At 41.6% G+C, this 27,918-nt stretch overlaps 2 protein-coding genes across 2 annotated transcripts; one reads left to right on the plus strand and one right to left on the minus strand.

Annotated features, from left to right (window-relative positions):
- The first annotated feature begins 4,613 nt into the window (after positions 1–4,613).
- LOC311047152 (uncharacterized protein) lies at positions 4,614–8,079 on the plus strand. The gene is made up of 2 exons (XM_084059777.1): positions 4,614–4,751; positions 5,920–8,079. The coding sequence occupies exon 2, from the start codon at positions 5,928–5,930 to the stop codon at positions 6,816–6,818; it is 891 nt and encodes a 296-aa protein (XP_083915903.1). The 5' UTR covers positions 4,614–4,751; positions 5,920–5,927; the 3' UTR covers positions 6,819–8,079.
- A 1,652-nt stretch (positions 8,080–9,731) lies between these two features.
- terb1 (telomere repeat binding bouquet formation protein 1) lies at positions 9,732–27,519 on the minus strand (the record flags this gene model as incomplete). The annotated part of the gene is made up of 20 exons (XM_084059596.1): positions 9,732–9,836; positions 10,727–10,897; positions 10,990–11,048; positions 13,323–13,355; positions 13,504–13,569; positions 14,280–14,486; positions 17,252–17,309; positions 18,073–18,195; positions 19,273–19,731; positions 20,898–21,034; positions 21,869–21,994; positions 22,216–22,347; positions 22,452–22,604; positions 23,075–23,203; positions 24,334–24,452; positions 25,118–25,178; positions 26,094–26,225; positions 26,727–26,858; positions 27,262–27,372; positions 27,492–27,519. The coding sequence occupies 20 exons, from the start codon at positions 27,517–27,519 to the stop codon at positions 9,732–9,734; spliced, it is 2,541 nt and encodes an 846-aa protein (XP_083915722.1).
- Between the last annotated feature and the right edge of the window lie 399 nt (positions 27,520–27,918).

A 27,918-nucleotide genomic window follows, 5' to 3' on the forward strand; every position in this document is an offset into this window, starting at 1 on the left:
GGACGTAGAGCCTTCGTCCTACTCCTCCCGCCCAACACTCCCTGTTGACAGGTGCCGCCCCAGCTCGGGAGTATGTGCAATGACCCCGCCCAGCTTCCCTTCCCCGAACATGGGCCAATTGTGTACGCACAAACGCCCGACAAAGCTGGATGCACCATGGTGGATTCGAACCCACAACCCTTCTGCCCCAATTCTAATAATAAAATATCACTAACTAGCTAACAATGTAAGATTAAAAAAAGAGCAGAGCTGCAATTTTTGTATTTGATGGATTGCACTGGAGGAAGCTATTATTGGGTGCGTTAGGATATAGGGCACTGAGTGCACTGGTCCAATACAAACCAATACGTGAGTGTGCTCCCGGTGCGCATATCCGAACGCACACTATGTATCTGCATATTACCAACTTTTGATATTGAATGCTTCAGTGGAAAATCCAATAAACAAAGAGCTGTACGTTAGAGTATTGACATACTCTACCAAAGATATTCCGTCATTAAAATAAGTAAGCTGGATTGCAGCTTTAATATTTTAAAACAGATTAAATCTGTATTATATTTAACTGAATAAAAAAAAAGGAACATCACATGATGTAAAAGCCTTTTGGCTTGTGCAAGCTGTTTTTATTGTAAGAATGTAGGCCATGATTGAAGATGATTTATTATCTGTTTCAAATATTTTTATTGTGAAGCACAGGTTATGGTTATACATTTCTCATACATGGATAGCTTCCTTTTTTTTTTTTTTTTTTTTTTTAAACAATGATTTATTATCTTACATGGCTGTTTTCTCAGACCTAAAAAGGTAGCCTACACAAAAAACTGAATGCAACAAATATTCATGCGATTCTACTTCACTTTTTTAAACAAAACAAACTTAAAATGATACAACCTCATCAAAATGTCACTATAACATTTAAGACAGTAGCATACTAAATCTCTATTATATACTTCACAGTCTGAAAAACAAAAACTTGTACGCTATTAATTTATAAAACATTGTACTTTTTTTCTCAAACTAGATTTAAAAAAGTTCACAAACCAAAGTTTTACGGAATGCGACAAGAAATATCCAGACTTGAAAAGATGCAAAACAGTAAAAAAACAAATGAATACAAAAAAACAAACAAACGAAAAAAACAGTTCAAAGCCCAGCTGAAAATCAATCGCTCACCGGGCTCCATCCTGACAGGCAGAGCCAACCAAGCTGTGAGGGCCAGTTCAGCAGGCAAACACAAACACACATAGAACCATACAGTCATGTCAGCCAAGCTCACACAGCACCAGTACAGGCCCACAAATGCAGCAAGGCACACCAGGGTGGAAAGGCTGGCCACAGCCTGGAACACAACACTGCACCACTGTGCCCCTTGATCCTCGCCATAGGCAGAGAGCAGCATGGCCAGCAGGGCAAAGCTCACCAGCACCAGTGGAGAATACACACCCAGGATAATGGTAACTCTGAGAATGTTAACAATTGTCTCAGGAAGAGCAGATCCACTTGCTGGCTGATAAGGACTGATGGAGGCTTCGTTGGAGACAATGAACAAACCATGATAAACTATGAGAGCGGTTAACATCTGGAGGAGGATGGTGACGAGGAGCAACAGTGTAACCCACCACTGTCTTTCTGCAGGCCTCATCCTCACAGAGGGGATTACCATGGTTGAAGTCTTCTGACCTCTGGCCTATATAAGAAAACCAGGGTAGTTTCAGTTTGCCTACTCAAACTGACAGATTAGCAAATAATTGAAAATAATTGTTTACCAGTGATATATCTAAACTTGCGTTTTAATAACATGGTGTGAAAAGCAATTAATTTTGTAACAATGATTGGGTATTTCATTTATTTTGAGATTTTTCAAAGGAACATTTAGTCAGGACTCCTGACTGAGTCAGTTGTACTCCTGACTCAGGAGTACAACTGACTCAGACCTACACAGTCAATGTAAAACATCCTACACATAATCAGACATATTTATAGTAATACAAAAATAAAAACAATAAAACACCAAAATTATTTTTAAAAAAAATGTGCCTACATTTTCTAATTCATTACCTTCTAGTAGAATTCCAAGTCCTGTGAAGAAACAGCCTTGAATAAGATAGATGACTGTAAAGTTGTTCAATAACTTTAAGTAGCACTCCAAGAAGCAAATGTTCAACTTAAAGTCAGCTGAGCATGATAGGTGCTGACTCATCATGATCATATGATATATAACTTATCAAAATAAACCAGCATGGGTTACTATCAGTTTCGTTGGGGATTTAACTTTCAGTTTTGCTTAAAGGGATATTTCACTTTTTTTGCTGTCATTTTAAGGGTACTCACTCAGGCTTTTGTGAGCACCCTAGACAGTTTTTAAGTTGCTTGATTCTGTATTTAGATATTTGACATTAATTTGATCATGTCAGATTAATTGAAAACACCCGTCCTTGGTTCTGGTGACTGATACTGTCCTCCTAATGCGTGAAGGGGCCGTGTTTTTTATACTGTTTTTGGAAAAATGTAATAATAAAATAAAAATAATAACATAAATGAAAATAAATGAACGGCCCCTCACGCATTAGAAGGACAATATCAGTCACCAGAACCAAGGATGGGTGTTTTCAATTAATACATCATGGTTAAAATGGAGTTTTAAGTTACAATGGGTTTGTATAGGAAGGGGGCGTGTCTGATAAAATGTCTCAAAATCTAATATCTAAATACTGAATCAAGCAACTTAAAAACTGCCTGGGGTGTTGGCGTTCACAAAAGCCCAAGTTAGTTGACGTTAAAATTACCCCAAACATGTTTGAAAGTGAAATATCCCTTAAGCGGTTTCAAATTCCAATTTTCAGCTGTAGGCTAGTAGTCATATAATATGTCAAAGTATGTGCTCGTTTGAGAGTTGTCCAAGTAGCAATTAAACACCCATCATAACTGCAGGCATTTGACCACACGTCGTTAATTGGACAATTAACAACAGCTTGTTTTGTTATGCTTCGCGCGCGACACCACCATACGATGATGTATTCGGCAATCAAGGGTTCTTTTGTTTCGCCGTTGAAACAACCCAACCGTTAAACGTTAATTCAATTAAAACGCTACTGGAGGGGAGCATGCCGCAGGGGTGTAAAGTACATTTACTCAAGCACTGTACTTATACAATTTTGAGTTGCATTTACTTTACTGGAGTATTTCCAATTTTTGGCATACACTTTTACTCGATCCACTACAATTATTTGAAAACTTTAGTTACTTTGAGGATTTTGATTATTATTACAAAACATAATAAGTACTTTCTACTTTAGGTACTTATTGCATTTTGATAACAATACTTTTATTCAAGTACATTTTGAATTCCGAACTTTTACTTGTAAAAGAGTATTTCTACATTGCAGTATTGATACTGCAAATGTAATGGATCCACCAGCAGTGTGTTTACGTCGTGTGTGTGTGTGTGTGTGTGTGTGTGTGTGTGTGTGTGTGTGTGTGTGTGTGTGTGTGTGTGTGTGTGTGTGTGTGTGTGTGTGTGTGTGTGTGTGTGTGTGTGTGTGTGTGTGTGTTGTTGTTGTTGCTGTATGTATTCGACGAGTCCGACGTGTGCCTCCCGTTTTCTCTCTAGTGATGCCAGGTTTTGTGAGGGGAAACAAGCAACCGGGATCTTTGAAAACAAGCCCAAAAGAAGCGAACCCTTTAAACATAATACGTTGGCTATATTTGAAAATAGCCAATGTACAAGCTCACAATGCCTCGTGATGTGACGCGTTGTGAGCTTGTAGATCGGCCATTTTCAAAACAAATCTTGGAAGATTTTTTTTTCTTATTAGGAAGATTTTTGAAACATTTTAACAACACAAATCTTGTATGGGGGTCCCTGCCATAAAATGTTTCCAGATAGGTGTCCGCAGACAAATAGGTCAGGGTACTAAAGTATAATTCGTTCCCTTGAAAATGTTTGAGAAACACAGGTTCAAACAACATTAGGAAACAAGCCCAAATAAGCAACTTTAGAAACAAGAACCAAGCCCAAGAACAGCAACCACCAATATTTACAATCAACTTTACAGGAAAAACAAGCCCAAAGTCGCTTGTAATAAGCGGACATGGCAACGCGGCTTCTCTCGTAAAAGAAAAAGAATGCACGAGCAGTGGAGGTGATCGCCAGCGTTGCCATGTCGGTTTATTATAAGTGACTTTGGGCTTCTTTTTCTGTAAAGTTGCTCGTAAAAAATTGTAGTTGCGGGTTGCATTTTTTGGGGCTTGTTTCTTAAGTGTAATTGTTGCTTTGAGCTTGTTTCCTTATGTTGTTTAAACCAATGGTTCTCAAACATTTTCAAGTCAAGGAACCCCAGATCAATATATATTTGTCTGCGGATCCCCCATCTAAAACCATTTTATGCCAAGGACCCCCATACAAGATTTGCGTTGTTAAAATGCCAAATTGTTTTCAAGATTTGTTTGAAAATAGCCATATTTATATATGTTTAAAGGGCAAATGACTAGCTTCTTTAGAACTTGTTTTCCTAGACCTGGTTGCTTATTTTCTTTCGCGAAGCCTGGCAACGCTGGTGAGCGCGCGCGACGCGCGTTCCCCATTCGCAAGTTGTATTTACGGTGCACGCGCATCCAGCTAGCTCATTCTGAGCGTCCCTCAGCAAGTCATGAGAGCACCGTGTCTGCTGTGCACGTCTTCTTCTTAGCTCTCTTCCCCCGAAAAACGTGTGGTTTAATTCTTTTTTTAATTCGCCGAAAACGCACATAAGGTGGGTTTACATGTTTTTACCTTTGTTCAATGCACGCTTCAAATTGTTATTTTGTGTTTTCATTCGTCTGTGGGTTTTTTCCCCACTGCTTTTACAGTTTGTTCAGCACGATACAGCTTGTTCAGCACGATAGGGAGGCGGGGTCGTCTCTGCAAGCAAGAGAGCTCCCTTTGTTCTTTAGTGTTTTAATCTTTATATCTTAACCGACCGTTCTTTCACTGATTACTGATTAACAACACTTAACCGCTTAATATCTAAACCGTGGATGCTCTTTCGTGGTGTTTGTACCAATTGCAAGGTGTAAAAAAAGTGAGTTTGGTTGGGAATGTGATCCGTGGTTCTAATGGACAGCAGCTAGATTAGAAGGTGTGGCAACTGAGTGAAATCAAGAGGAGAAAAACAATCGGCTCATTTGATTTGATCAGCAGCTTTTACTTTAATCAACAATCGATTTGTAAACATTAATTCAACACATGTCCAGGCTTGTCCGACATTAATTCCGTCAAGGGTTAAAACAAATACATTGATAGTGCCTATTAGTTGTGATTATTCTGAAATAACAGGCATTATAAAGGGGAAGTGGTAACAAATTAGGCCTATGTTTTAATAATCGTGTGTTTTCACGGAAACCAACGAGGATTTGATGGATCCGTGCTTTAACAGTGGCCGTCTTCTCCCTCTATACCATAAGCACACACGTGATAGCAGTTGGTGAAGGGAAGAGTACATCATGTTCCAATACATGCAACCTTGCATCTCCTTGGCGTCCATGTGCAATGCACACACCAAAGTGCACAGATTGCCTTCTGATGAATGCTTTTATTTACAGTCTAAATGACATGTGTGAGCGCTCAATCGGACCTAGTAAAAACAAATAGTTTTGTTCAAGACGGTATTCGACACGTTGCGTTAAGTCTGGTAAAGTTTTGCAAGGCATTTTTGCGCAAGTAGATCAGCAGGGCAGGGTATGAATCATATCCTTTCCTCAATGAAGTAGCATGTAATCCTATTTAAATTCATAACTACCACTTCAAAAACCAGTTAGAGCAATTTGTGAATCCCTCTGTTTACTGTTGCGATATGGAATTGCATCACCCATGTGCTGATTTCTGTCTCTCTCTCTCTCTCTCTCTCTGTGTGTGTTTGTCTTGGCAAATTTAACTCCTAGGCTCAGCCATGGGAAACAGCTTCCGCAAATCGGTCTCACCCAACAAGGCTGAAACTGTTGCCACCCAACCAAAGGTTGCAGAGGCGCCAGCTCCTACACAGCAGGTAGAGGCTTCAGTGATCCCCCCGACTCAGGAAGCAGAGAAACCAGCTGCGGTGGTAGAGGAGCCAGTGGCAGAACCAGTTGTCGAGTCGGTACCGGAGACCAAGGCAGAGCCTGAACCAGAGGTCCCTGCTGCCCCGGTCCCAGTGGAAGAAGTCGTACCCGAGGTCCCCGCTGCCCCGCTCCCAGTGGAAGATGTCGTGGAGGTGGCAGCCCCAACACTGGCTGAACCAGAGCCAGAGCTCCTAGTCACAGTCTGTGAACCACCAGCCCCAGAGCCTGTCGTACCTGAGCCTGTGGCAGAACCAGAGGTAATCCCAGTGGCTCCAGAGCCTGTTGTGGAGGCAGAACCGGAACCTGCTGTAGACCTCTTCACCCAAGAGTCCGTCCCTTTCTCAGCCCCTCTGGTAGACCTGGGTGTCCCTGATTTCGCTACCATGTCTTTCGACACGCCTCTCATCCCAGACCACAGCGCTGAAGCAGCCAGTCCACTCGAGCCCGCAGATGTCCTTGGGGATGAGGGCTGTCAAGACAGCATCGAAGCCGCCGTGAATTCCGCTGCCAGCCCAGAAGAGCCAGAGGAATGTATGGAGGAGCCAGCCGAGCTAGTGAGTGAGGGCATGGGCAATGTGGTGGAGCAGATTCTGTGTGATGTCAACCAGGAGGTGAGCGACGGACCCTTAAAGCACTTAGACCTGACAGGAAATGGCTTCATGAATGACCTCATTCCCAACGATGTCCAGATCCCTGACGACATTCCCATTGCCGACATTAGCCTCTCCAATGAGCTGATGTGAGCCACTGGCAAAGGAAGCAAATTAAAAGCAGAGATTAATGGACAATGACGATCTGAGAAAGCTTCTTAACCCTTTACTGTGTGAATTCTGAAAATACCATGGAACCATTTTTTTTTCTTACCTGAAGTGGTCTAATAAAGGGATATGATGTTGAAATTTTCAATGTTCCCATATGGTGACACTGAAACATGCTGTAAAATGCTTTATCTCCTTAATGATCTCAGCTCTGGGCCCATCTTTTTCTTCTGTTTAACTGAATGAACATCTCTGTTACAACTTAATGTCCCTTTTTGACAGGTTTGACTAGAAATTATTTCATAGAAAAGACATCTTACACAATATAGAAGCTTAAGGTTGAGCATTAAGATTCATGTTCAGGTCATGGGCTTACACTCAAATGAGCTAGATCTGTCACAACACTATTGTGGTCTTAAACAAGGGAATATATCATTCTGATCCTGATAATCAACAGCATTTATTTCTGCTACAAAATGACTCAGACCAGCCTAGGGTATGATGTGTTCTGTTTTGGTTTAATATCTCAGTGCCATTTTCATGTGTTTTCTCTTACCTTTATGCATGTCATGCACATTTGTAAAATTTGATATCTAACCTTGTGTAACTGATGAAACATTAAGTAAACATAGATTGAGTTATTGTAGGAGAGATGCCCGCATTCGCATTGTGTATTTAGAGGAGACCCTGCCTGGAGCACTTTGTTGCCTCATCAAAAGTGTGGGCGGGGTGTAAGGGACACACCCTCTAGCTGAAGGAAGGGATTTGAACCAACCAAAGTGCATCATTGGGTTAAGGGAAATGAGGGGTCAAACAGAAAATACATAATTGGATTTTCATGTTTAGTAAGGCAAAAGGGAAATAACTGCTTTCTAAGGAGATGGTGATGTAGGTATGTAACACTACTTCTGGGTCAATGCCGAGGGAATTTTGGTGAACACAGGCACAGAGGGGGCAGGCAAGGCAGAGTAGCAGACCAATCAAATCTGATCAAAAGTGGTGGAAGCCAAGAGTCCAGCAAAAATATCTGTACCACATTGTCCAGCAGCTCGCTAGCTGGAGAGATGATAGAATCGGTCTGTATGCTGTGATACTCAACGCTTGGACTCATATTCCTCTTTCTAACTCTGTGAAACAGAGTAAGTGACCTTATTGTTTTTTCTCAATGGTGAGAAACAGTGGGGGAATGTATATTTCAGGCGATGGCTTGGTTGTGAAAATAAAGTTAAAGATTATTCCACCTCAACATGTGTTTGGACTCTGAATACTTTTTATAAACTTTACCACAGCATATTTTCAGTTTGTCCTTGTGACTCCAATAATGCTATAAATAAGACCAAGTTGAGTTTGACATGTAATAAATTGTACAGACATGCACTGTGAGAGAGAGTACAACTTGGTTAACCAGTAACTCGGTGAGATTAGAAAAACCTGTTAGGTTTGCATGGGGGGGTGGGCTTTAGAGAGAGATACAACTTGCCACCCAGTGCTCCCAACCAGACCCTCAAAGTTCCTGGATCAAACAATTGTAGTCTTACAAATAACGTCAATGATTAGCAGTATACTATGATTAGTAGTAGTAACAAGTATTGAAGTCTGCAATAGTAATACGTATTGAAGTCTGCATTTGTCAATACCTTGCCTTATTTCTAACTTTCTTAAAGTTGTGTGCGACTTTTACGATTAAATATATATTGTTAAGCTTAATTCTGATATGCTAGTGATATGAATTGTGGACAGGGAATGGAGAAGTGTCTTGATGGTACTTAAAGTACACAAGTCCTGATATTACAGTCCTGTTCTGAAGAAACATCATTAGGTAGACCACCAAGAAGTGTATACAGATTAAGATGTCTGTTCAACTCATTAGTGAGAAGCGTGTGGGATTTTAGCTCAAGTAAAATAAGCAGAGGAATCATGAGTGTGCGTGTGCACATATGGATCTTCTGTTCCCCTGCTAAAGGGAGTTTCCTCTTTTTTTCATGTTACATAAGACACAGTTTATCAGCCCGGCCCTCAACACCACACACACACACACAAACACACTAACACACATGTTCTACACACATGTTCTAAACACAGACATGTGTGTCTGTGCACATGAGAATTCAAGTTCCTGCTAACACGGTACATAACATGCAAAAAGAGACAGAGGCTTCTCACAGTGAACTGGCAGATGAATGTGGGAGAGAGGAGAGAGAGAAAGAGGGGGGGAGGCGAAGTAGCATTCTTTCCAGAGGAAAGGGGGATTTCGGGGGGTCTAGGTCAAAAGTCTCCAATGTGACTGCCGCAGTGCATGTGAAATCTGCTCCTCACATACCTCTCCCACCACACTCTTCCCTGCTCCCACCACATTACTCTCCTATAACTTAACTACCCACACTGAACTATTCAGCCTGGCTTAAAATAGATAAATGCAAAGATGGATATTAATTAACGGTGTGTTTGTGTGTGGTATTTATTTTAGCTTACTAATAGTAAGCAATACTACTTGAAAAATGTACATGACATTCTTCTGAGCTATTTCCTTCCAGTACAAACAGTTCACCCACTAGCCATGAGACTGATCATCAAGAAAGTTTTACACCCCAATGAGCTTAATGTTTTTAATTGATTATTGTTCTGTACCAGACATTCGCTTTGGATGCTCCTACAGTCATGAGTTAATGCTCTGCAGAAATATACACTAACGCAACACACAGGCAGGGGTATATAGGGAAAGCAGATTCTGGGATAGTGCAAAGGTTTTTGGTCAGCGTGGAACATTGTGTAAGTTTACTGATTCAAACTGTCTGCAAGCAAAGGAAGAGCATTTGACTCCCTACATTTAGCCACATTCCTGTTTAACTCTCAGGATTATGCCTTCTACAGCCCCTCCTAGCTGTAACAGCCTGAGCCTCAGGGCAGGGCAACATGAGGAAGTCCTATGGTTTTGGCTGCACAGAGATGAGTCCCTGTGGAGTGGGATAGGCGCTTGTAGACGGTGATCTCAGTCAGGCTGGCCTTTAGCATGCCATGGATTTAAGAGTGAGCTGATTTGGGATCCGGAGGACATGTGATAAGTGGTTCGTTTGTCACAATTTATGATTCTTGTCATACCAGAGGCTTTCGCCTCAATAAACAAAACTGCTGCCGTTTTGATTCATCTCCCTCCCTCCTTTGTTGATTTCCTGTTTCCCCATGGACTGGACCAAATGACTGGACCGACTGAACAAAACATAAGCAGAAAGAGCCTTTGTTTCTGTGCTCTTGTATGGTTTAGGAGGTAAGATATGTGATATCTGGTTTATGAATTAATCCAAATACACAGAATCAATGACACTCAAAGCAGAAAGTTACAGAAACTCAAATGTTTACTGGAAATGATAAACAAAATATACATGGGGCAGTGTAAGGTACCATATACAATTGCTGCATAAATTATTGCTGTACATTAGTAAGCGGAGAACACAAGTTCAACTTCAAACAGAGAACATCTTGTACAGAAAGCTGCCTTTTCAAGACTGAACCTAAACACCTATGCCCTAAAGGATAACTATAGGGCATAGGAACAAACTGCAACAGAGCATTTCTGTTGCAAATTCAGTCAAATATATTACTGCATCTCATTTCACAAAATATGGTGTTGCAATCGACAGAGTTTCAAACTGTGGCTTGAGTGTGAAGGTCTTTTAGATAAATCACTGTTGTTTATTTGCGAAGAACCACGATTAATGGTCTCAGGGCCATGGTTAGATACAAGGGCTTCATCAAGCCCTTGCATCAAGGGCTTCAGCTTTCTGTAAAACCAAACGGTAAACAACAATAGTTAATCTCATTGGTCTCAACGCACACTTAGAAGAATTGATAGAATTCCATATGATATCTTATATTTGTTTGTTGTTTCTGTTTACCATTAGCCGATTGTATTTCTTGGCCAGGTCGACATTGGTGCGTCCATTCTTGAACGGGTATGACCACAGGATAGAGTTCCAGCGGGGGCCAAACCTTTTCACCCCTTTCACCAGGTAGTCAACCTCCTTGCGGTCGAAGTCCCGCCTTCTCCTCCGCTGCCGTTGTGGGGACTGGGGAATGAAGTGGAACGAGAGAAACAGGGATAGAGATGACACAAAAACATTGTGTGACTGTGTGAATCGAGAGTACGAGCGAAGCTTACAGGTGGACAGAAAGGAGGGTAGGTGTGGTGGGCTGTGGCGTCACATACGTTGGTACATACTGTATGTACATGGGTGCATATTAACACAGGCTCGGTGCAGTTTGTTATTTCACTAGTTTTTTACAAGCCACACTCATGGTTCAGGCATTCAACAACACTGACATTTTACAGTAGCATAGTCATTCCACCAATTTCACATTCCCAAACTACTCAAACACCTACGTTGCATAATCTCTCCACTATACACACCACCCCTCATTTAAACATTTAGTTTGTATCAATAAGCAGAGCAGGACGTGTTCACCTGTTGAAAGCCCTATGATAACTGAATGGCTGTAGAATTGCTAACACAGAGAAATTCAGTCAGTACAAGAGTAAAAGAGCAGAATAAAGATAGAGAGGGGCATCGCTACAAAGTAAACAAAACACAAGTCAATACACAACTAGGACGAATACACTCAGTTGAGTGCATACCTCCGCCAGCACTAAGCCATGTTCATATGGTGGATAGTTCAGCATTATGTTCAGTGGCCATAAATGAGCTCTACAGCACCCCCATTTTGACTGGGGCGGTAGCATGATTTTTTTGCAGCAACTAGATTCACGGCCAGTAATGTTGGGGTTTCCTCTTAAGAGACATGCAAAGTGACATTGTGTTATGTGAATCCGTTTGGAAGTTACGGTATATGAGTTTTGTGACCCCATCCCCACCCAAAATGGAAATATTTATAGTCACAGATCTACATACACAAGAACAGTTCACAATCAATTGTGGATTTGTTTTCACGAGGAGAACAGGTAAACAGACGCACACAACAGTCTTTATGAGGTGCTGGTACTGGCTGCAAGATTCAAATAGGGATGAATACAGACACTTAATGTAAATCCATTTAGATTGGTTTACTGTAACTACCAACGTTTTGACAAGCTGTTTTTGTTTTCACCCCAACTTACAATGGAACTCAGTTCGCTGTTGAGTCGCATCTTCAACTGATTGCCCTCTCCATCTTCACGAATGGTTCTCTCTATAGATTGAAAGACAAGAGAGCATTTGTGTGTATGTGTGTGTGTGCGTGCGCATGCGTGTGTGTGTGTGTTTAACAAAGGCTGAGTGAGAACAGGCCAAGTGCAGATGCTGGACAGCTCATTCTGTTACACAACAGGACATCACCAGGCCTCAGACTACACTGAATAGAAGGACAATTTCTCTTTTCTGCCCCTCTCTGTTCATGGCTTGTCCCCTTCTTCATCAGACTGACATTACGTCACCCGTCACGCCTAACACGATAGAGGCAATAGAGGCAGAGAACAATCTACTACTGCGTGATAGAGAGAGAGCGAGAGAGAGAGAAAGAGAGGCAGGGAAAGTGAAATAAATGGAAACTGAAAGAGAAGGGCCAAGAGAAGATAAGATAATGGTCAAGGTCTTTGAGTACTTAGAAAAGCGCTATATAAATTTGAGATATTATAATTATTATAGGACACACTGAATGAGAGGGCATGTTCTTGATAGTGGAGAAAATGAGTGCAACAAAGAAATGCGGAGGAGGTAGGGAGGTATCAAAGGGGTGACAGACAATCTTGGGGTGGGGGTGGCGGTGACGGGGTACATAAATCTGTGTTAAAGTACAAAGGGCACAGTGAGAGAGGAGCCTTTCTCCTAGTCAGCATGCAAAACACAGCAGAGACTATGCTGTTGAACTACAATCATGGAATGCCTCGAGCTTTAAGGGGAGATAAATTAACAGATAAGTACAAAACCAGGAGGAGACAGAATGAGGTGGAAAGGAGCACTTGGAAATGTTTACTGCTGTGACTCAAGCAGTGGTGCTTGCATTGGGGGGAGCATGTCCCTATTAAAAACATTGAATGTAGAATCTGGGCTAAAGAACAGGCTAAAAATGCTGTTCCACTTCCTCTCACAGCCCTGGCAAAGCACAAAAGCAATAGATATCACACACACACACACACACACACACACACACACACACACACACACACACACACACACACACACACACACACACACACACACAGTGTTCTGCAGAGTGTGAAACAGCTTAGTACAGCTGTGGTGTTCAGAACCAGCTATGGCCTGCGCTGTGAGAACACTGGCTGAGGTTCAACATTCCTTCTGTTCTTTGGGCTCTCTGCTGCCAAGAGCTCACTGGAGAGGACGGCTCCCACCGCAGGCTCTCAATCACACACGACGACACACGCATGCATGCATGCATGCATGCACGCACACACACACGACACACGCATGACAAATATATTTAAATTTCTGAACGACAGATTCAGAGCAGAGGTAGGTGAGGTAGATCATACTGTACCATCTTCTGAAGAGCAAGTGGTAGGAGTTAGACCTAAGAGAGAAAGAGATAGTTAGTTAGAATGACAGTCACAGAGAAGAAGACAGATTAAGTCTATTCGTATTCATAATATGTTCATGTATGATTTGAGTCACTAATACATTACATTTAAGTTGCTATATGAATTCTTGGACATACAGACCTTCCCTGCCATGAGAGGTGAATCTTCTTACTGGACTTCTGCCGTGCACAGGGGTTAGAGAGAAATCTGAAAAGCAAAGAAAACACTCTCATGGACGCATTTCATTTATTTTCAGATTGACAGACTGCTATCTGCATTGATAGAGCTAGATTGATACACAATTTGATTGCCATTTGTTGGCCAATATGAGGCTGTAAAACACAAGGTTTTTACTGCCATTAAATCTGCAATTTGCGTCCTGTGCATCTTCTTCTTCTATGAGGTCGGTAGTGTTTGTGCATCTGTACTGAGCACAAGCTACAAGGAGGTCAGTGATTCATTCTGGTTGAAAAAACAACAGCATGGAAATAGGGGGGTCGACTGCGTCGACTCAAGGCACATAAGGAACTGCTTACTGTTCATTTTACAGGAATAATCCTTGAAAATGAAACAATCCTGATCAGATAAAGCATGTAAGAAATCTGTCACATTTGCCAATCTAATTGTGGACTCAGTACCATTGTATTTCTTCAATTGGTGTTTCACTTGTCGCTGCTTTTCTCCTTTATGTATGGGAGTCAGACTGACATCTGGCAGAATGGAACAGAAAACAAAATATTTTACATTATAGTGATAAGTACAGAAAGGGTTATTTGTTGTGCAGTGACCAGCTCCATTCATCAGCACAGGCTTAACCAGGAAGTATTCAACAGGGATGGAGCATCTCGTTTTGTCCAATCACATTGCTTGGGCGGGATTACAACTATTTGTGTGTTGACATGGTCAAGTGTCCTAACCCCTCCAGTGGCCCGTGTTCCTCTGGGACTCTGTGCCTGTCTGTTGCTGTCTCTCTCTCCTCCTGCGTGTCTGTACATCTGCGTGGCGGGCCCGGTACCTGTCTGTGGCCTCCTGCAGTGCCCCGTGCATGTCGCAGATGTGGAGCGATGAGCAGAGGAGAGCTGAGAACGTCCTGCTGGTCGCCTCCGCAAACAGCAGTACGCAGCCTGGTCGAGAGTAGGCAGATGCCAAAGTACATTTTTGTCGACTTTTCGGTGGGTTGTCTAACTTGTCTATGTTTAGTCAACTAGTTCTATAAAGGCTGCATGGATGAGATTATGGCCAATGTCCACCAGATGAAGCTCAGTTCTCAAGCATGCATCTATGGATGTGAACAGACAATGAAACATGCACTGCTGATGGTCAAACAGACCCCATAGTTCATACCAGCAGCATTTACATACAGTAACCGCCTACTTTTACTATTGTTTCAATGTCTGGCTTAACAGCACGTCAGATATGCAAACATCTAACTGGATTTTCTTTTTACCATTGTGGTGCTTGCAATGTGACAGCTTATACAGTACAGGTACAGAATTGGATGTTAACAAGCAGAACATCTTATCATAGCAGAAGCCCCTGTAGGATATCAGTTGGGCACCGGCCTTGTATTATAGGGTTAATAATAATATTCATTATTAACTTAATTAATTAGTGAACATAACAATCAATGCTCACAGGGTCATAGTTTTCCATTAAACCTGTTCCACACAACTGGCCCACTCCCAGCACTATTTTAGACTGAGCTGGGCCAAATGAAGTGTGATATACAGAGAGAGAAGGAAACGAAAGTGAAAGAAATGGAGATTTAAAAATAATTAAGAGAGACAGAGAAAGTGATAGTGACAGTGACAGTAAGAGAGAGAGAATGAATCAACACATCAAGTTTTGGTGTCCTTTTTTGGGGAAATGGGTTTTAAGTTGATGGACTGTAAAGCTCAACATTCACATTCACAAGGTCTACTGAAGTGTTAACAAACCATTTCATGGTGCAGGATGGGCAGTATTTATCTAAGAATCTGGTACAGCAGCTCTCCTACCTGAGCACCTATTGAGAAGTGGTGTGACTCTTGTCTTTGACATCTTATTGATCTCCTCCTCCAGCAACTCAGACAAGAAATCTGTGTGTGTGTGTGTGTGTGTGTGTGAGAGAGAGAGAGAGAGGGAGAGAGAGATAGTATCTACAATCAAATATTTAAAGAAAGACTGTCTTTTCACTAATGTACTACAGGCAGTGATTCCTGGTTACAAGCGATCCCTGGTAGTGCTGGTCTTCTACCTACCAGGATCTTATTACCATTCACCTGGTGTCATTCTAGCTGCCAAAGTATGACTTTTTCTTTCCACAGTTCCTACAGTGCCTCACACAAATTCAATACATCCACACATACCTGTGATATATACATCATAAATATATATATCAATGCAAGATACAAACACAAACTGCTACAGCAATACATGACATTCAAATAAATACTTTGTTTACAGACGGAATGGCAGAGGAGACAAAACACTTGACAAAACGGGCCCATTGTGAGTTCAGCGACCTACAGTATATCTGCGACCAATGTGATGAATGGATTTAGAGCAGGGATGGGCAACTGGCGGCCCGCGGCCCGTCACTCAATGCAGCCCCAGGCCAAAATCCCCCACTTTTGAAATCACAAAGAAAAACAAAGTAATCTAAACATATCCGAAATGGTGAACTATTGCCTTCAGCTGTTCCAAACATGCAACTTTCCATGAACCATTTTAATTACAACAGTCCACCAGTAGAGCGTGCTCTCGTTTATTTTATTAATTATAATTCTAGTGTTCATTTTTGTATATTTTTAAGCCAAGGTTACAGCAATACTCTGAAAGGCATACTCAGGAATGTGAAGTTTTCTTTAGCAGTACAGCTGTAGTAGTTGATAGAAGCATTACTAAATGCTAAATAAAAACAAAGTTACAACGAATAATAATTGTTAATATCCCTTATTTATCACATATGTGACTATTATGGGCTTTTTGAGTAATGGGGTACTACTGGCAAGAGTGCCGATAAACAATGCGGCCCCCCAGAGTGAGTGTGGAAATTTAGTGGCCCTCACCATCTACAAAGTTGCCCATCCCTGATTTAGAGGATGTCCAAAGTCATGTGCTATATTGAGTAATGTATGACTCATTCTGAGATGTGTCCTTCTTCCAATACTTCCTGAGTGTTGCACCGATTGCATTTGGGAAACCAGACATTGTTGCAAATTGCGTTTCAATGTTGGTGTGTTCATCCACAATTCAAGGAAACCTAATGTGTTGATGTTAATTAGTCGATAATAAAATATAATTTATAATGGAGAGGTGAACAAAAGGACCAGTTATGTGCAGCTGACCAACTGTACAAAAGAAATCTCACCAACAAGTGCACTAATGGATATTGTTCTGATAAAGTTCAACACTGACACTCACCGCTGCCTTGTAAATTACATTGACTTCATTTTCCCGCTAGCAGTGTTGTATTGCACCTGCACCAGCCTCGGGGCATTTGCTTTATATTAGCTTAAGTATGTTCTACGGTACATATCTGACTGCTTTTTTTATCCATTTCGTCATTGTTCATTATCAGTTTGATGCTGAAACCTGATTATAAGGTGGTGTGCTGTGTATACACAGAAGATGTGATTGTGTATTCATCAGTAATGCTTTTTCTGGTGAGGCCTTATGCTCCAATGTTCTATTGTGCAGCTTAGAACAGCACAAGCATCACTGTATAATCATAGTGAATGATCTGTAAACTATAGATTACTTCATTAGTAAAACAATGTAGTGAAAGAAAAATAGAATTCATACTTTTACATTAACCCTTTTTGCCAACTGGCAACATCGCACTTATCAGACTCAAAAGACTGCGTACAATATGCATGGTGTAAAAGATATGTATATGATTTTCTACCTTCATCATCCTCCCACTTTGTCTCTTTTCTCACTCTGTGCTTCACCGGGGCTGGAGGCTTAAACACATGGCTGGAAAAGGAAACAAAACAAATCACTCAGAACAAAGTTAGGTGACAGCCACTGAAGAAAAATACTAGTGGTGAATACAACATACCAAGTGTTTTTTCTTTATTTTATGCACATGTACATTTGTTTTGACGATGCTCTTTTCATTCTTTTTGCTCTCTTTCTTTAAATCTTTTAACGTTTTTTCTTTATTCTATTGTTATTACTTATGCTGCTGCATTGTCTGAAGGAAGCCGAACCAAAATAAGTTTTACTCTTATGTACCTGTACACGAGATGTAACAATAAAGTACAACCTTGAACCTTTGGATAAGTTGAACTCCTCTAACGTTAAGTAAAAATAAATAAATATATTAAGTCAGTTTTATCTGTGATCTATCCATTCATGCAATACTGTATTTGTGGTTACATAGCCTGCTAACCGGTCTGTTTGTAGCTCTCTGGCTCCCTCCAGTGGAACCACATGGGAAGAGACCAACTTTCCACTTCCCTTGCAGGTTGAACTTGAACATGGCACATCCCCTCCATCATGGGTTTGACATTGGACCCCAAAATCAGCCTGACAGCATTGCGCTTCATCAGCTCTCTGTCCTTGACTGTTCAAATGGGACTTATCTTTCTTCAGTTCCCTGTTCTTAGTACTCTTCTTTAATGCTTTTCTGAGAGTTTGGAGATCACCGTTACTTTCTTCCTCGGCTCCCGTGACTGAGGAAGCAAGTAAGTAAGTGCCTGTAACTCTGTATGCCGTTTGTACCCTGCTATTGCTATCATTATGGAACACTTGAATAAAGGGGTTCCTGTCCTTTGCTGCTCTGCTGGCGTTGGAGGAGTCCTGTGTTTGTTTGCACTCTTTGAAGATCTGCCTCCGTACAAGACCCTAATAAGAGACAAACAGATACCTGGGTTAGAGAAATACTGTGTAACACAGTGGTTCTAGTACTCAGGGACCACTAATACAGCTGTTTTTCTATCCTTAGTACTAGATCATTCATTGCAATCACCTGATGTTCCATGTCCAACCAATCCTGGTAGCCAGATTACTTTGCTAATTCAAACCTGAATAGCAAGTGGAGGAAGTTGCCTCTTCCGGTGAGTCCCCAGTCCCACTTGTATCTGCTGGGTGTCCCCATGTTTCTACTGTAAGTGACAACTACACTGCTAGCCACACTTTTCACTTGTGCCACTGGCCACCTGAACCTTCCTAGTCATCTCTGAAAGAGCAACTTAACACTATGTGATTGGAGAGCTAGAACGACAAGACACCAGGTGAATATTATGAACTATCTGGTAGGATGGAAAAACAGTAGTTCTTGAGGTCAACCACTCTTGTGGTAAAGCAAAGCAAAGCAAAAGCAAAGTTTGTTGTTTACCCAGGGTGTCGGACTAAGTACGAAACTTGTTTCCAGCCGGACCCTGCATGGAAGCCTTGCTCAAGGGCTATTCAGCGGTGATTCATGATTGATGTGATGAATTGGGGAATCGAACTAGGGACCTTCCGGTATCAAGGCCGCCCCTCTAACCACTAGGCCACCGCTGCCACACTAATGGTTGACTAGTGGTCAACCACAAGAGAGAGAGGCGACAACTCTTTTCACTCCAATGGGCCAATTTTGTAAACGCAATTTCCGGATTGTGGATCCTGTCCATAGTTCCTGGAAGTTGTGATGCACATTTAAAAAGGTAAGATATTCAAAGACTCATATAATATATCATCATCTCATCTGAATCAAGTCACATGTAACTTTCTGAGGTCTACGTGAATGTCCACGTAATGATCAAGCATTTTGGACTTCCGTTGTCACCACTCTCTCTGTACATCACTCTGCCGAAGCCCTCAGATACACATTATCTGACTGTTGTACTTATTAACACTTGAATAGCAGGTAGTCATGAAATTAAATGTGTGTATGTGATGTGTAGGCCATTAGTAAGCATTCCAGTGTGCAGTCACTACCATGCGGTGAGGAGCACTGTGTTGAGTCTCTTCTGTTTGATTCCTCTCTGCTCCTCTCCTCGTCTGGACAGACAGCCGGGGAGTAGACTCCCTCCTCCAGTCCTCGTACCCCTCTCTTCCGCCATTAAGCTTTCTTTCTACATCTCTCCGAAACTCTTCTCTTCCTTCATCGCAGCTCATCAGTCCAGCAGCAACTGTGGTCTGCTCAGTGTAGTTCTTCCGCTCTTCCTCTCCTCTTTTGGCTCCAGTCCCGTCATCTTCTCTTCCTCCGCCTCCTCCTCCTCCTCCTCTCTCCACTGCCCTCTCTCTGTTGGCTGCTGCTTCCCTGAACAGTGCTGAGGAAGGGTTTGGAGGGGAAATGTGGTGTAGTGGTGGAGGAGGGAGGTGCTCTCTCACCACACCAACCGGCTCTCCTGCTGGAGGTGCAGGGTCCGATGGGGCCTCCTTGTCCTCAGCCTCCTGAAGAAGAGATGGAAACTACATGGTTCAAAATATGTAAGTGTTATATAGTTTACTTTCTTAATTACTGCAACAACAAAAAAAGAAAATTGATATTGCAATGTTTTCCCCATATCTGCACACACTAAATGCGGGTTGGGATGGGGGGGACTAAGGTTTAACAATGTTGTGTGAAAGTATTGACCTGCTCTTCATAAGTGTCTTGAGACAACTTGTTGTGATTTGACACAAAATAATTATTGACTGATTGATGGACATGCAAACATGTACTATAAATGACATGGCAGGCAGCCGCCTAATACAATGATCCCAAATGGACTAGATGATGATTTCACATATTCAACCTCAAGTACTTTCTATAAATAGACATAGTGTCACTTATTGTACAAGTACAGACCTTCAACTGCTTGGAGTTATTTACTGTTGTCCTATATCCTCATCAGTGTCACTTGCAATGCATCTGAGGACCACTAGTGGTTCTTGCTAAATAGCTTGGGAACCTATGATGTAACCTTTTTGAGTGCCATCATCACTACATTCACCTGTTGTGATTACCTAGTAGGCATATACTGCACATGTATACCTCCATGTGACCTTGCTGTATTCTGACGAAGGCTGTGTAAGCTACAACATGTCGGCATTATTCAGAGTGAGCCAATTCAGAGAAAAGTGAGAAGGTTGAGCTGCCTTAAAGGAGTAGTTCACCCAAAAAATGACTTATTTTCTATCAATTACACACCCCATGAAGCCTTGAATTCATGGACATTCTTTAGTTTTTGTCACATTCCTAAGTCAATAATTTGATGACAGGCGGAATCTCCGGTTAGAGACTCAAAGAGTCTCCTACTGAGTCTCCCATTGACCGATGACACAAGTATTCAAGTAAACACAAGTATTAGTCTCTCATCTCAATGGTTTTGATTTTCATCTCTATTGATCTATAGCAGCCTGCTCTGGACACCTTTTCACTCTATGCTCCTGAATGGCAGAAGCAGATCTGCTGTGACTAGTCTTGTGAGCAGCCATAGTGTCTTTAATCTGATACCACACCAGGTTGATCAACATTTAAATCAAACCTTCCTGCTACTTAAAGATTACAGGCTTTACTGTTAAATAGTACAACTCTACTGTGAATGTGTGTGTATGTATGCAAACGCATGCCTCACCTCTGCCTGTCTGTCCTCTAACTGGTTGATCCTGTCCTGCAGCTCCTTTACTGACGTCCAGTAGTCCTCCATGTTCGCAAGGGTTGCTCTGACATCCCCCTGTTTCACCCCTGCAGCTGACACTCCCAGGGACATCGCTTCATCCAGGAAGACATGCAAATCATTAGCACAACTAATTCCACTTTTTCATCCCAGGTTGGGAACTGAACAATAAAATAAGCCTCATTGTTACAAAGTCAACAAATAATGCTTTCTGACAATATTAATTGTATAGACTGAATACTGCGTGAGATGGGTCAAAACATTCCTCAAAGTACAATTTATTTTATGTGCAATTTGTGCATCTTAAATTGCAATCCTGAGCAGAAAATGTATATTTGGTGGCATGGCTCCGTTCTGTGATCTCATGAGGAAGGTAGTGCACGGCACGCACATCCGTGGCCCAGGTGCAAGACAAGCAGCAGTATCACAAAAGGAAGTAGAGTGTGCACACTGGTAATACTGAAAAAGCTCTGCTGTATTTTATTGCATCGTCAACGTTTCAATCAATCAGATCTTCATCGTATATGTTGACGACGCAATACAATACAGCGGAGCTTTTTCAGCATTACCAGTGTGCAGACTTTACTTCCTTTTCCATTCTGTGATCTCCCTGCCCTTCCATGTGTATACATGGAATTCATTATAGCAGGGACAGCAGCAGTAAAGACCTACCCGAGGTGCTGCAGAACAGAGCAGACAGCCAGCAACAATGGCATCAGACAATAAAGATCAAATAACACATGGAAAAGAGGAGCCGCTTAACGATCGTAACCTGCCTAAACAAACGCTATGCTCTATATATCAACTCATCATCAAACTCTTTAATAAACAAAATGCCTGCATGCAGATAATTAAATAAAATGACATTTCTCTCAAGTATAATTACAAATTATGACAAGCAGGACCAGAGAGGATGGGCTTGAACTCACTGGCCTGTTTGCAGGATTGCAGTATGAATGTAGCAACTCTCCTCAGCTCCTCACTCTGGGGCTCAGTGAGAAGTGTGATGATGGTGGACAGACCACCACACTGCACCAAATGAACTTGGTGTTCCTCTGCAGAGAGGACAGAAACAGTGGTGAACTGGGAGACGTCAAAGTAAGCGTAAACACTAAACAGTGAGCTGTAAGCCTGTAGGTGTGTAGAAGGGTACATTCACATGTTTCTCAAGGGAAGAGACACTGCCAAATGCCCCAAAAATGTAATGAGAAGACAACACTACAAACAAATGCAGGTGCACACAGACACAAACACGTTGCTGTTAAGTGACTCCTACCAGAGGCATCGGTAAAGTGGCCCAGGGTAAGCATCACAGAGAGCCTGTCTTGAGGGTCCAGGTTGGGGCTGGACAGCAGGGAGAGGAGCTGTGGTACCACGCAGTGCTGAGCCAAACCAGACGCCAGAGCAGCTAGACAGAGCAGAATTGTACGGAGTAGGCAGTGATTTGGATCCTTTAGAGCAAACTATACAGTGTATATTATATGTGTGTGTACATTGGTAGGAGAGACTAACGGTTGTCGGTGATACAGAGGGATAGGGTCTTGGTCAGACTGACAGAGAGCCGACAGGACGTCAGGCTTTTGTCTGCCTCAGATGTCAAGCGAACAAGTGACAGGGTCAAAGTTTCCAAACCTTCAGAAGCTGAAAAACACTCCTGAGTATAAGCTGCAAGACAAAATGACAAACACAGGTCAATTAGGCTAATCATAGAAGAAAGAAAACCCTTTTTGTTAGCAGGTTTATTTTAGCAAGTTAGCAAAATGGATGGATAGATGGATAACAAATATACACAAACAAGACAGATTCTAATAAGCTGCACATATCACAACGCAGTGTTCAGTGGTGAAGAAGCACTATACAGGCTGGCTGCATGTGTGTCCTAGTGTGGCGATGGTCTATGCCTCATTTAGTCAAATGGACAAACAGATCTGTAGAAATACTTCACGGCAAAAACAACAAAAGTGCTTCACGAGAACACTTTTCTTTTTACCTGCAAAGACTTTCAAATACGACCCAACTTTTATGCTCTTCATAACTTTTACTTTCACTTCACCAGGCGTTTCAAGCTTCTGTTTTCACAGCCAAACGGAAGCAGTTTACAATTGGTGCACCCCAGTCTGTTCTATCATACTTACAGTTGTTGGCGACAGCCATGGCTATGAAGGAGCATACAGACTGAAACAGCTCAGTGCGGGCCAGTGTAATCTGCTGTAGCCAGCTTTTGACAAGCGGGAAGGCTGACACACAGATACGTTGACCCTCCTCTAGGACAGGGAAACAAAACCACAGTTGAGAGAGAATATCATTTTAGTCCAATGCTCCAGGTTACATATGGATTAATTTATTGTAAACAGACATTAATAACAAAGGCTAAAGGGGAAGCAATGAACAGAGATTAGATTTTTTCATATCCAATAGCTCTCTATGACATTTTTCATGTTGTTACATGAAATATGACAAGACATTGATTACGACATAGTATTGAAATATTTGTTGGCTGGTATTTGCACTACATGTCTTTTGCATGCTTTGGTGAACAGATGAGCATGGCTTTGAATATTGTCTACGCCAGGCCGAAGGTGTGGCCGAGACTATGTTTTGCACCCTGTCCGTCCGTCCGTCCGTGTGTGTGTCCGTGTGTGTGTCCGTCCGTCTGTGAACAGCTAATCTCCAGCACCGTTGGCCCGATCAACGTGAAACTGTGCACACACACTCCCTGAATGCCAGAGCAAAACCTCTGCCCCAGATTTTTGCTAAACAATTTTTGGGATATTACTCCTACAGATTTCGTCCAAACATCACGCAAATCGATACACAGTATCTCTATAGTCACGTGATCAAGATTGGCTTCCAAAGTTTGCTGGAGAGGTCCTTTTTGAACAAAATGCCTCAAATCGTGAACGCAGCGTGCGATTGCCGTGAAACGTTTGCACACACATTCCCTCTAGGCTGAGGAAGAAATGCCACCCTAAGTTTTTACCTATAACTGGACCGATCTGCATGAAACTTTGCACGCACACTACCTAGAGGCCAAAGAAAAACCTCCGCTCTGCATTTTTCACATCAGCCTTTTATAGTGCCATCAGAAGGCCGATTTTTGCAAAACATTTTTTTTTATATTACTCAAATCGGTACACTTTATCTCTTTTGTCATGTGATCAAGACGGTTCCGTCCGATTTTTCATATTCCATCCTGATTGGCGAATTCCGAACATTACTGGCCCACAATAACCTACTTGACCTGGTGGAGACCTGTGCTCCGAGGAGCGCTTTTTCCAGTTTTCTCTCTTTTTTATATCAAGTAATGTGATTACCTTGTCTCAGTTGAATATTATATATATATTGGAGAACTCAATATACGTTCAGGACTATTAAGATACAAAAGCAGCTCTACCATTCTGAGGGTTGTTGATACAGCCACACAGCGCGTTACAGACAGATGTCCACAGCTGGCAGGTCTGAGTGATGTTGGTGGGCTTCAGGGTGGCCTCTGTGGTGAGGGGGAAACTGCTCCTACAAGGATAAAATGTAATTAACCTTTTTGAATGTGGCACTGCAGTGCCTAAGGAGGTCGCACAGCCATCTGGGAGCAGGAAGGTTCCTGGTTCGATCCCCAGCTCCTCCTGTCTGCGTGTCGAAGTGTCCTTGAACCAAAAACGGAACCGCTAACTGCTCCTGATGAGCAAGATGGTACCTTGCGAGGTTGCCTCTGCCATCGGTGTGTGAATGTGTAACGCATAATTTGTAACGGTGTTCCAACATGATGTGTATGAATGAGTGAATGTGAGGTACATTTTAAAGTGCATTCGAGTGGTTGGAAAAACTATAAAAAGCTCTATATAAATGCAGTCAATTTACTATTTATCCCCAAGTGTGGTTCAATGGGTGTTCACTCTCCATTCCGACATCTCACCACTCCGACTAGTGGCTTCCGCGTGCGGTTAGGGTTAGGGTTAGGGTTAGGTATAGGGTTCGTCAACGTCGGAAAGGCGACATGTCGGAAAGGAGAAATGCACCCGGTTCAATGAGAAGATGGAAACCTGAACTACAGTAGGCTAGTCAGTTCATTTCTGCAGAAAAACAGGAGTAAAACTCTGCTTTGGGATATTTCTCATGCTGGGCAAGCTCTTGTAATGACCATAAACAAACACACTGGGAAATATACAGCAACGTCTTACCTGAAGAGATCCAGGAGATTGTCTAGGCAGCTGGTCATCTGAGCCAAAGTCTGTCCTAATTCTACAACAGTACAGAAAGAGAAATCAATCAAGTATTTTAACTGTCTTAAAAAAAGAAAAGGAAAAAACTAAAAAACTCATAACAACTATTCATTCTCAGTTATTTTTCCTGTCCAATTTCACTACTGAAGTCAGTGGAGATGAGATACTGGACATGGAAACTTTACTGAATTCCTCCCTCTGTGTATCAAATATTTATTATAGGAGGCTGATGCTTTCTATTTTCTCAGGATCCATGGTAAAAGGATTACCATGGATGTACTTAGTTACCAGCAATTGCTCCAGCTTTGATGTGTAGTCTATTTCTGAATTTGTTTTTTAGTTTTACATTGGTTTCTTTAAATTTGTAATTCTATTTTCTCTTTTCATTCTCCTTGAGGTCTCTAGGTAGTCTGTGCGTTTTAGGGATGTTATATGGTTGTCATTTGTAATGTCCTGTATTTATCATTCCGATAAAGCTGTGTAATATCTCTCTCTTGTCCAGTTCACACTTTTAAGAGACATTAGACTAAACGGTTAAATAAAGGTAAAAGAAGAAAGAAAAGCCTGTATCTCACAGTATGCTTTAAATACTGTGATGGAGATTCTACATCCTAAAAATTGCATCAAGCACATTTAGATTTACACTTTTAGACTTAGTGAATACAAAAGAAGTGAATATTGTTGTAATGACAATAAGTGTATGACAATAAAGGTTGAACATATGTTTGGGCATATGTTTCACAAACCAGATCTGATATTTGAATTTTACAATGCACTTTCAGATACATTTCTACAATTTACTTTTCCCGATGATAGCATAAGGTGTCTGTATAGAACTCAAAACATGAATGCTCAATTCATCTTGAATCAATTGTTGTAGCACAACAAAAGCTGGGGTACAATTCAAACCATCTTTGTTCATCCTTTATCTTACTGTTGTTTCCCACCAGCACAGACAGCAGATAGACAGCCACTCTCCTCTGTGTTAGTGGGGTGTCTTCTCTCATCAAACAGTCGGCCAGGTCTGAGAACATTTCTCTTCTGCACAGTGAGTGCTTGCAGTGCACTAATGGGGAGGGAACAACAATGATGTGAACCATCAATAATACAGATGATACTGTAGGTTTATTTAGTTTTAAGTATATACATATGCATGCACAAACCCACAGAGTTGGACTGTGTGATGATGGATGTAATTATTATCTTTCAAATTCAATCTAAAATGAATTAGCCCTTATAATAAAAAAAAAAATAGGTTTTTACAAGTTTTAGCCCAAATGTCTTATGATATGTTTTACAGAAATAAAATAAATGACAGTGCCTCCTTTTGAATACAAAACTTGGTTTACAAACAGAAGCGGGTGTACTGAACTCAAACTATGCAATGTCAACCCAACATTTTACTCACCGTCATCGCTAAAGTCTGCAACACATAGTAGTATGAAGTGAATTGACAACAGGAATATTGAGTTACATGCCGCTCTAACACACAGACACACAGCTGTTGCAGGAATTGAGTGTACAGCCTAAACATCCACCCACAGACACACATATAATGCACGCATACCATTGGAGTCTGCAAACGTTCCAAGCGTGAATAGCGCAACCTCCTTGACATCTGAGTGAACAACACTGGACTTGAAAAGGTTATACACAAACTCCACACCTCCCATCTCTCGGAACAAGTCCACGTTATCATCTGAAATTATGAAAAAGATTGGAAAAGTCAAACGGAAGGATGAATAGTCTGTCATCTGTTGAAGAGTCAAATTTAAATGGTTATATGACACATCAAGCCCACAGACTTAATACATTTGTCAGTAATCAGTATCGCACTCTGGCAATGTTGAACTCGGACAACAATCCACTTGCATGTGTGTCCATAAATCAAGTCTATTTTAGTCTGCCCTCCGTTCTTTTTTAGGTTTTCAGCATTTTTCAGATATGTGTGGATAGACTGGAAACCGAGGGCAGACATGCGTGACAAGACAGGAGAGACATGCGTGACAAGACAGGAGTCGGATTCAAACTCAGGTCCACGCAGCTCCAAGGAGCGTTATGGTCTGTGCACCAATTGATTGATCCACCAAACACCCACTAACCTCTGTTCTGACAGATTGAGTTGATGGTGAGCAGAGCTTGTTTCTGTGAATCTGGACATTTCATCTGGTACTTTAGACACTCAAGAAGCAAGCTGAGGTCTGTCTTTGTGGCTGAAATATTAGAAAACCGTGACATTGGACAGGATGTGTACGCTAATAACACATTTGCAACATCTGGGGTTAACAAAAAACTACATTTGGACACCTGGGTGAGAGTTGATATTACTTACAATTATGGTCCCTGTTGGTGACATCCATTTCTGTTTACATGTCCATTATCTGTGGTTAAATGCCAACAGGAAAGCAAACTTAAAAAAGACTATTAGACATTAGATCTACTCATTGACTTAATTGAACTTATTTGGCTATGACACAACCTAATCTAAGCCACATATAGATAAGATATACCTAACCTACCTAGAATAGACCTAATCTAACCTACTTTAGGTTAGTCCTAACCAGTGGCGTAAAGTAACCAAGTACATTTACTGTACTGTACTTAAGTAAAATGTTTAGGTACTTTTACTTTACTCGAGTATTTCCAATTGTGTATACTTTTACTTCTACTCCACTACATCTCAGAGGCAAATCTTGTACTTTTACTCCACTACAGTTATTTGAAAACTTTAGCTACTAGTTACCCATTTCATACCTAGG

Source organism: Gymnoscopelus microlampas (assembly GCF_963454915.1).
Source record: "Gymnoscopelus microlampas genome assembly, chromosome: 6".
NCBI lineage: Eukaryota > Metazoa > Chordata > Actinopteri > Myctophiformes > Myctophidae > Gymnoscopelus > Gymnoscopelus microlampas.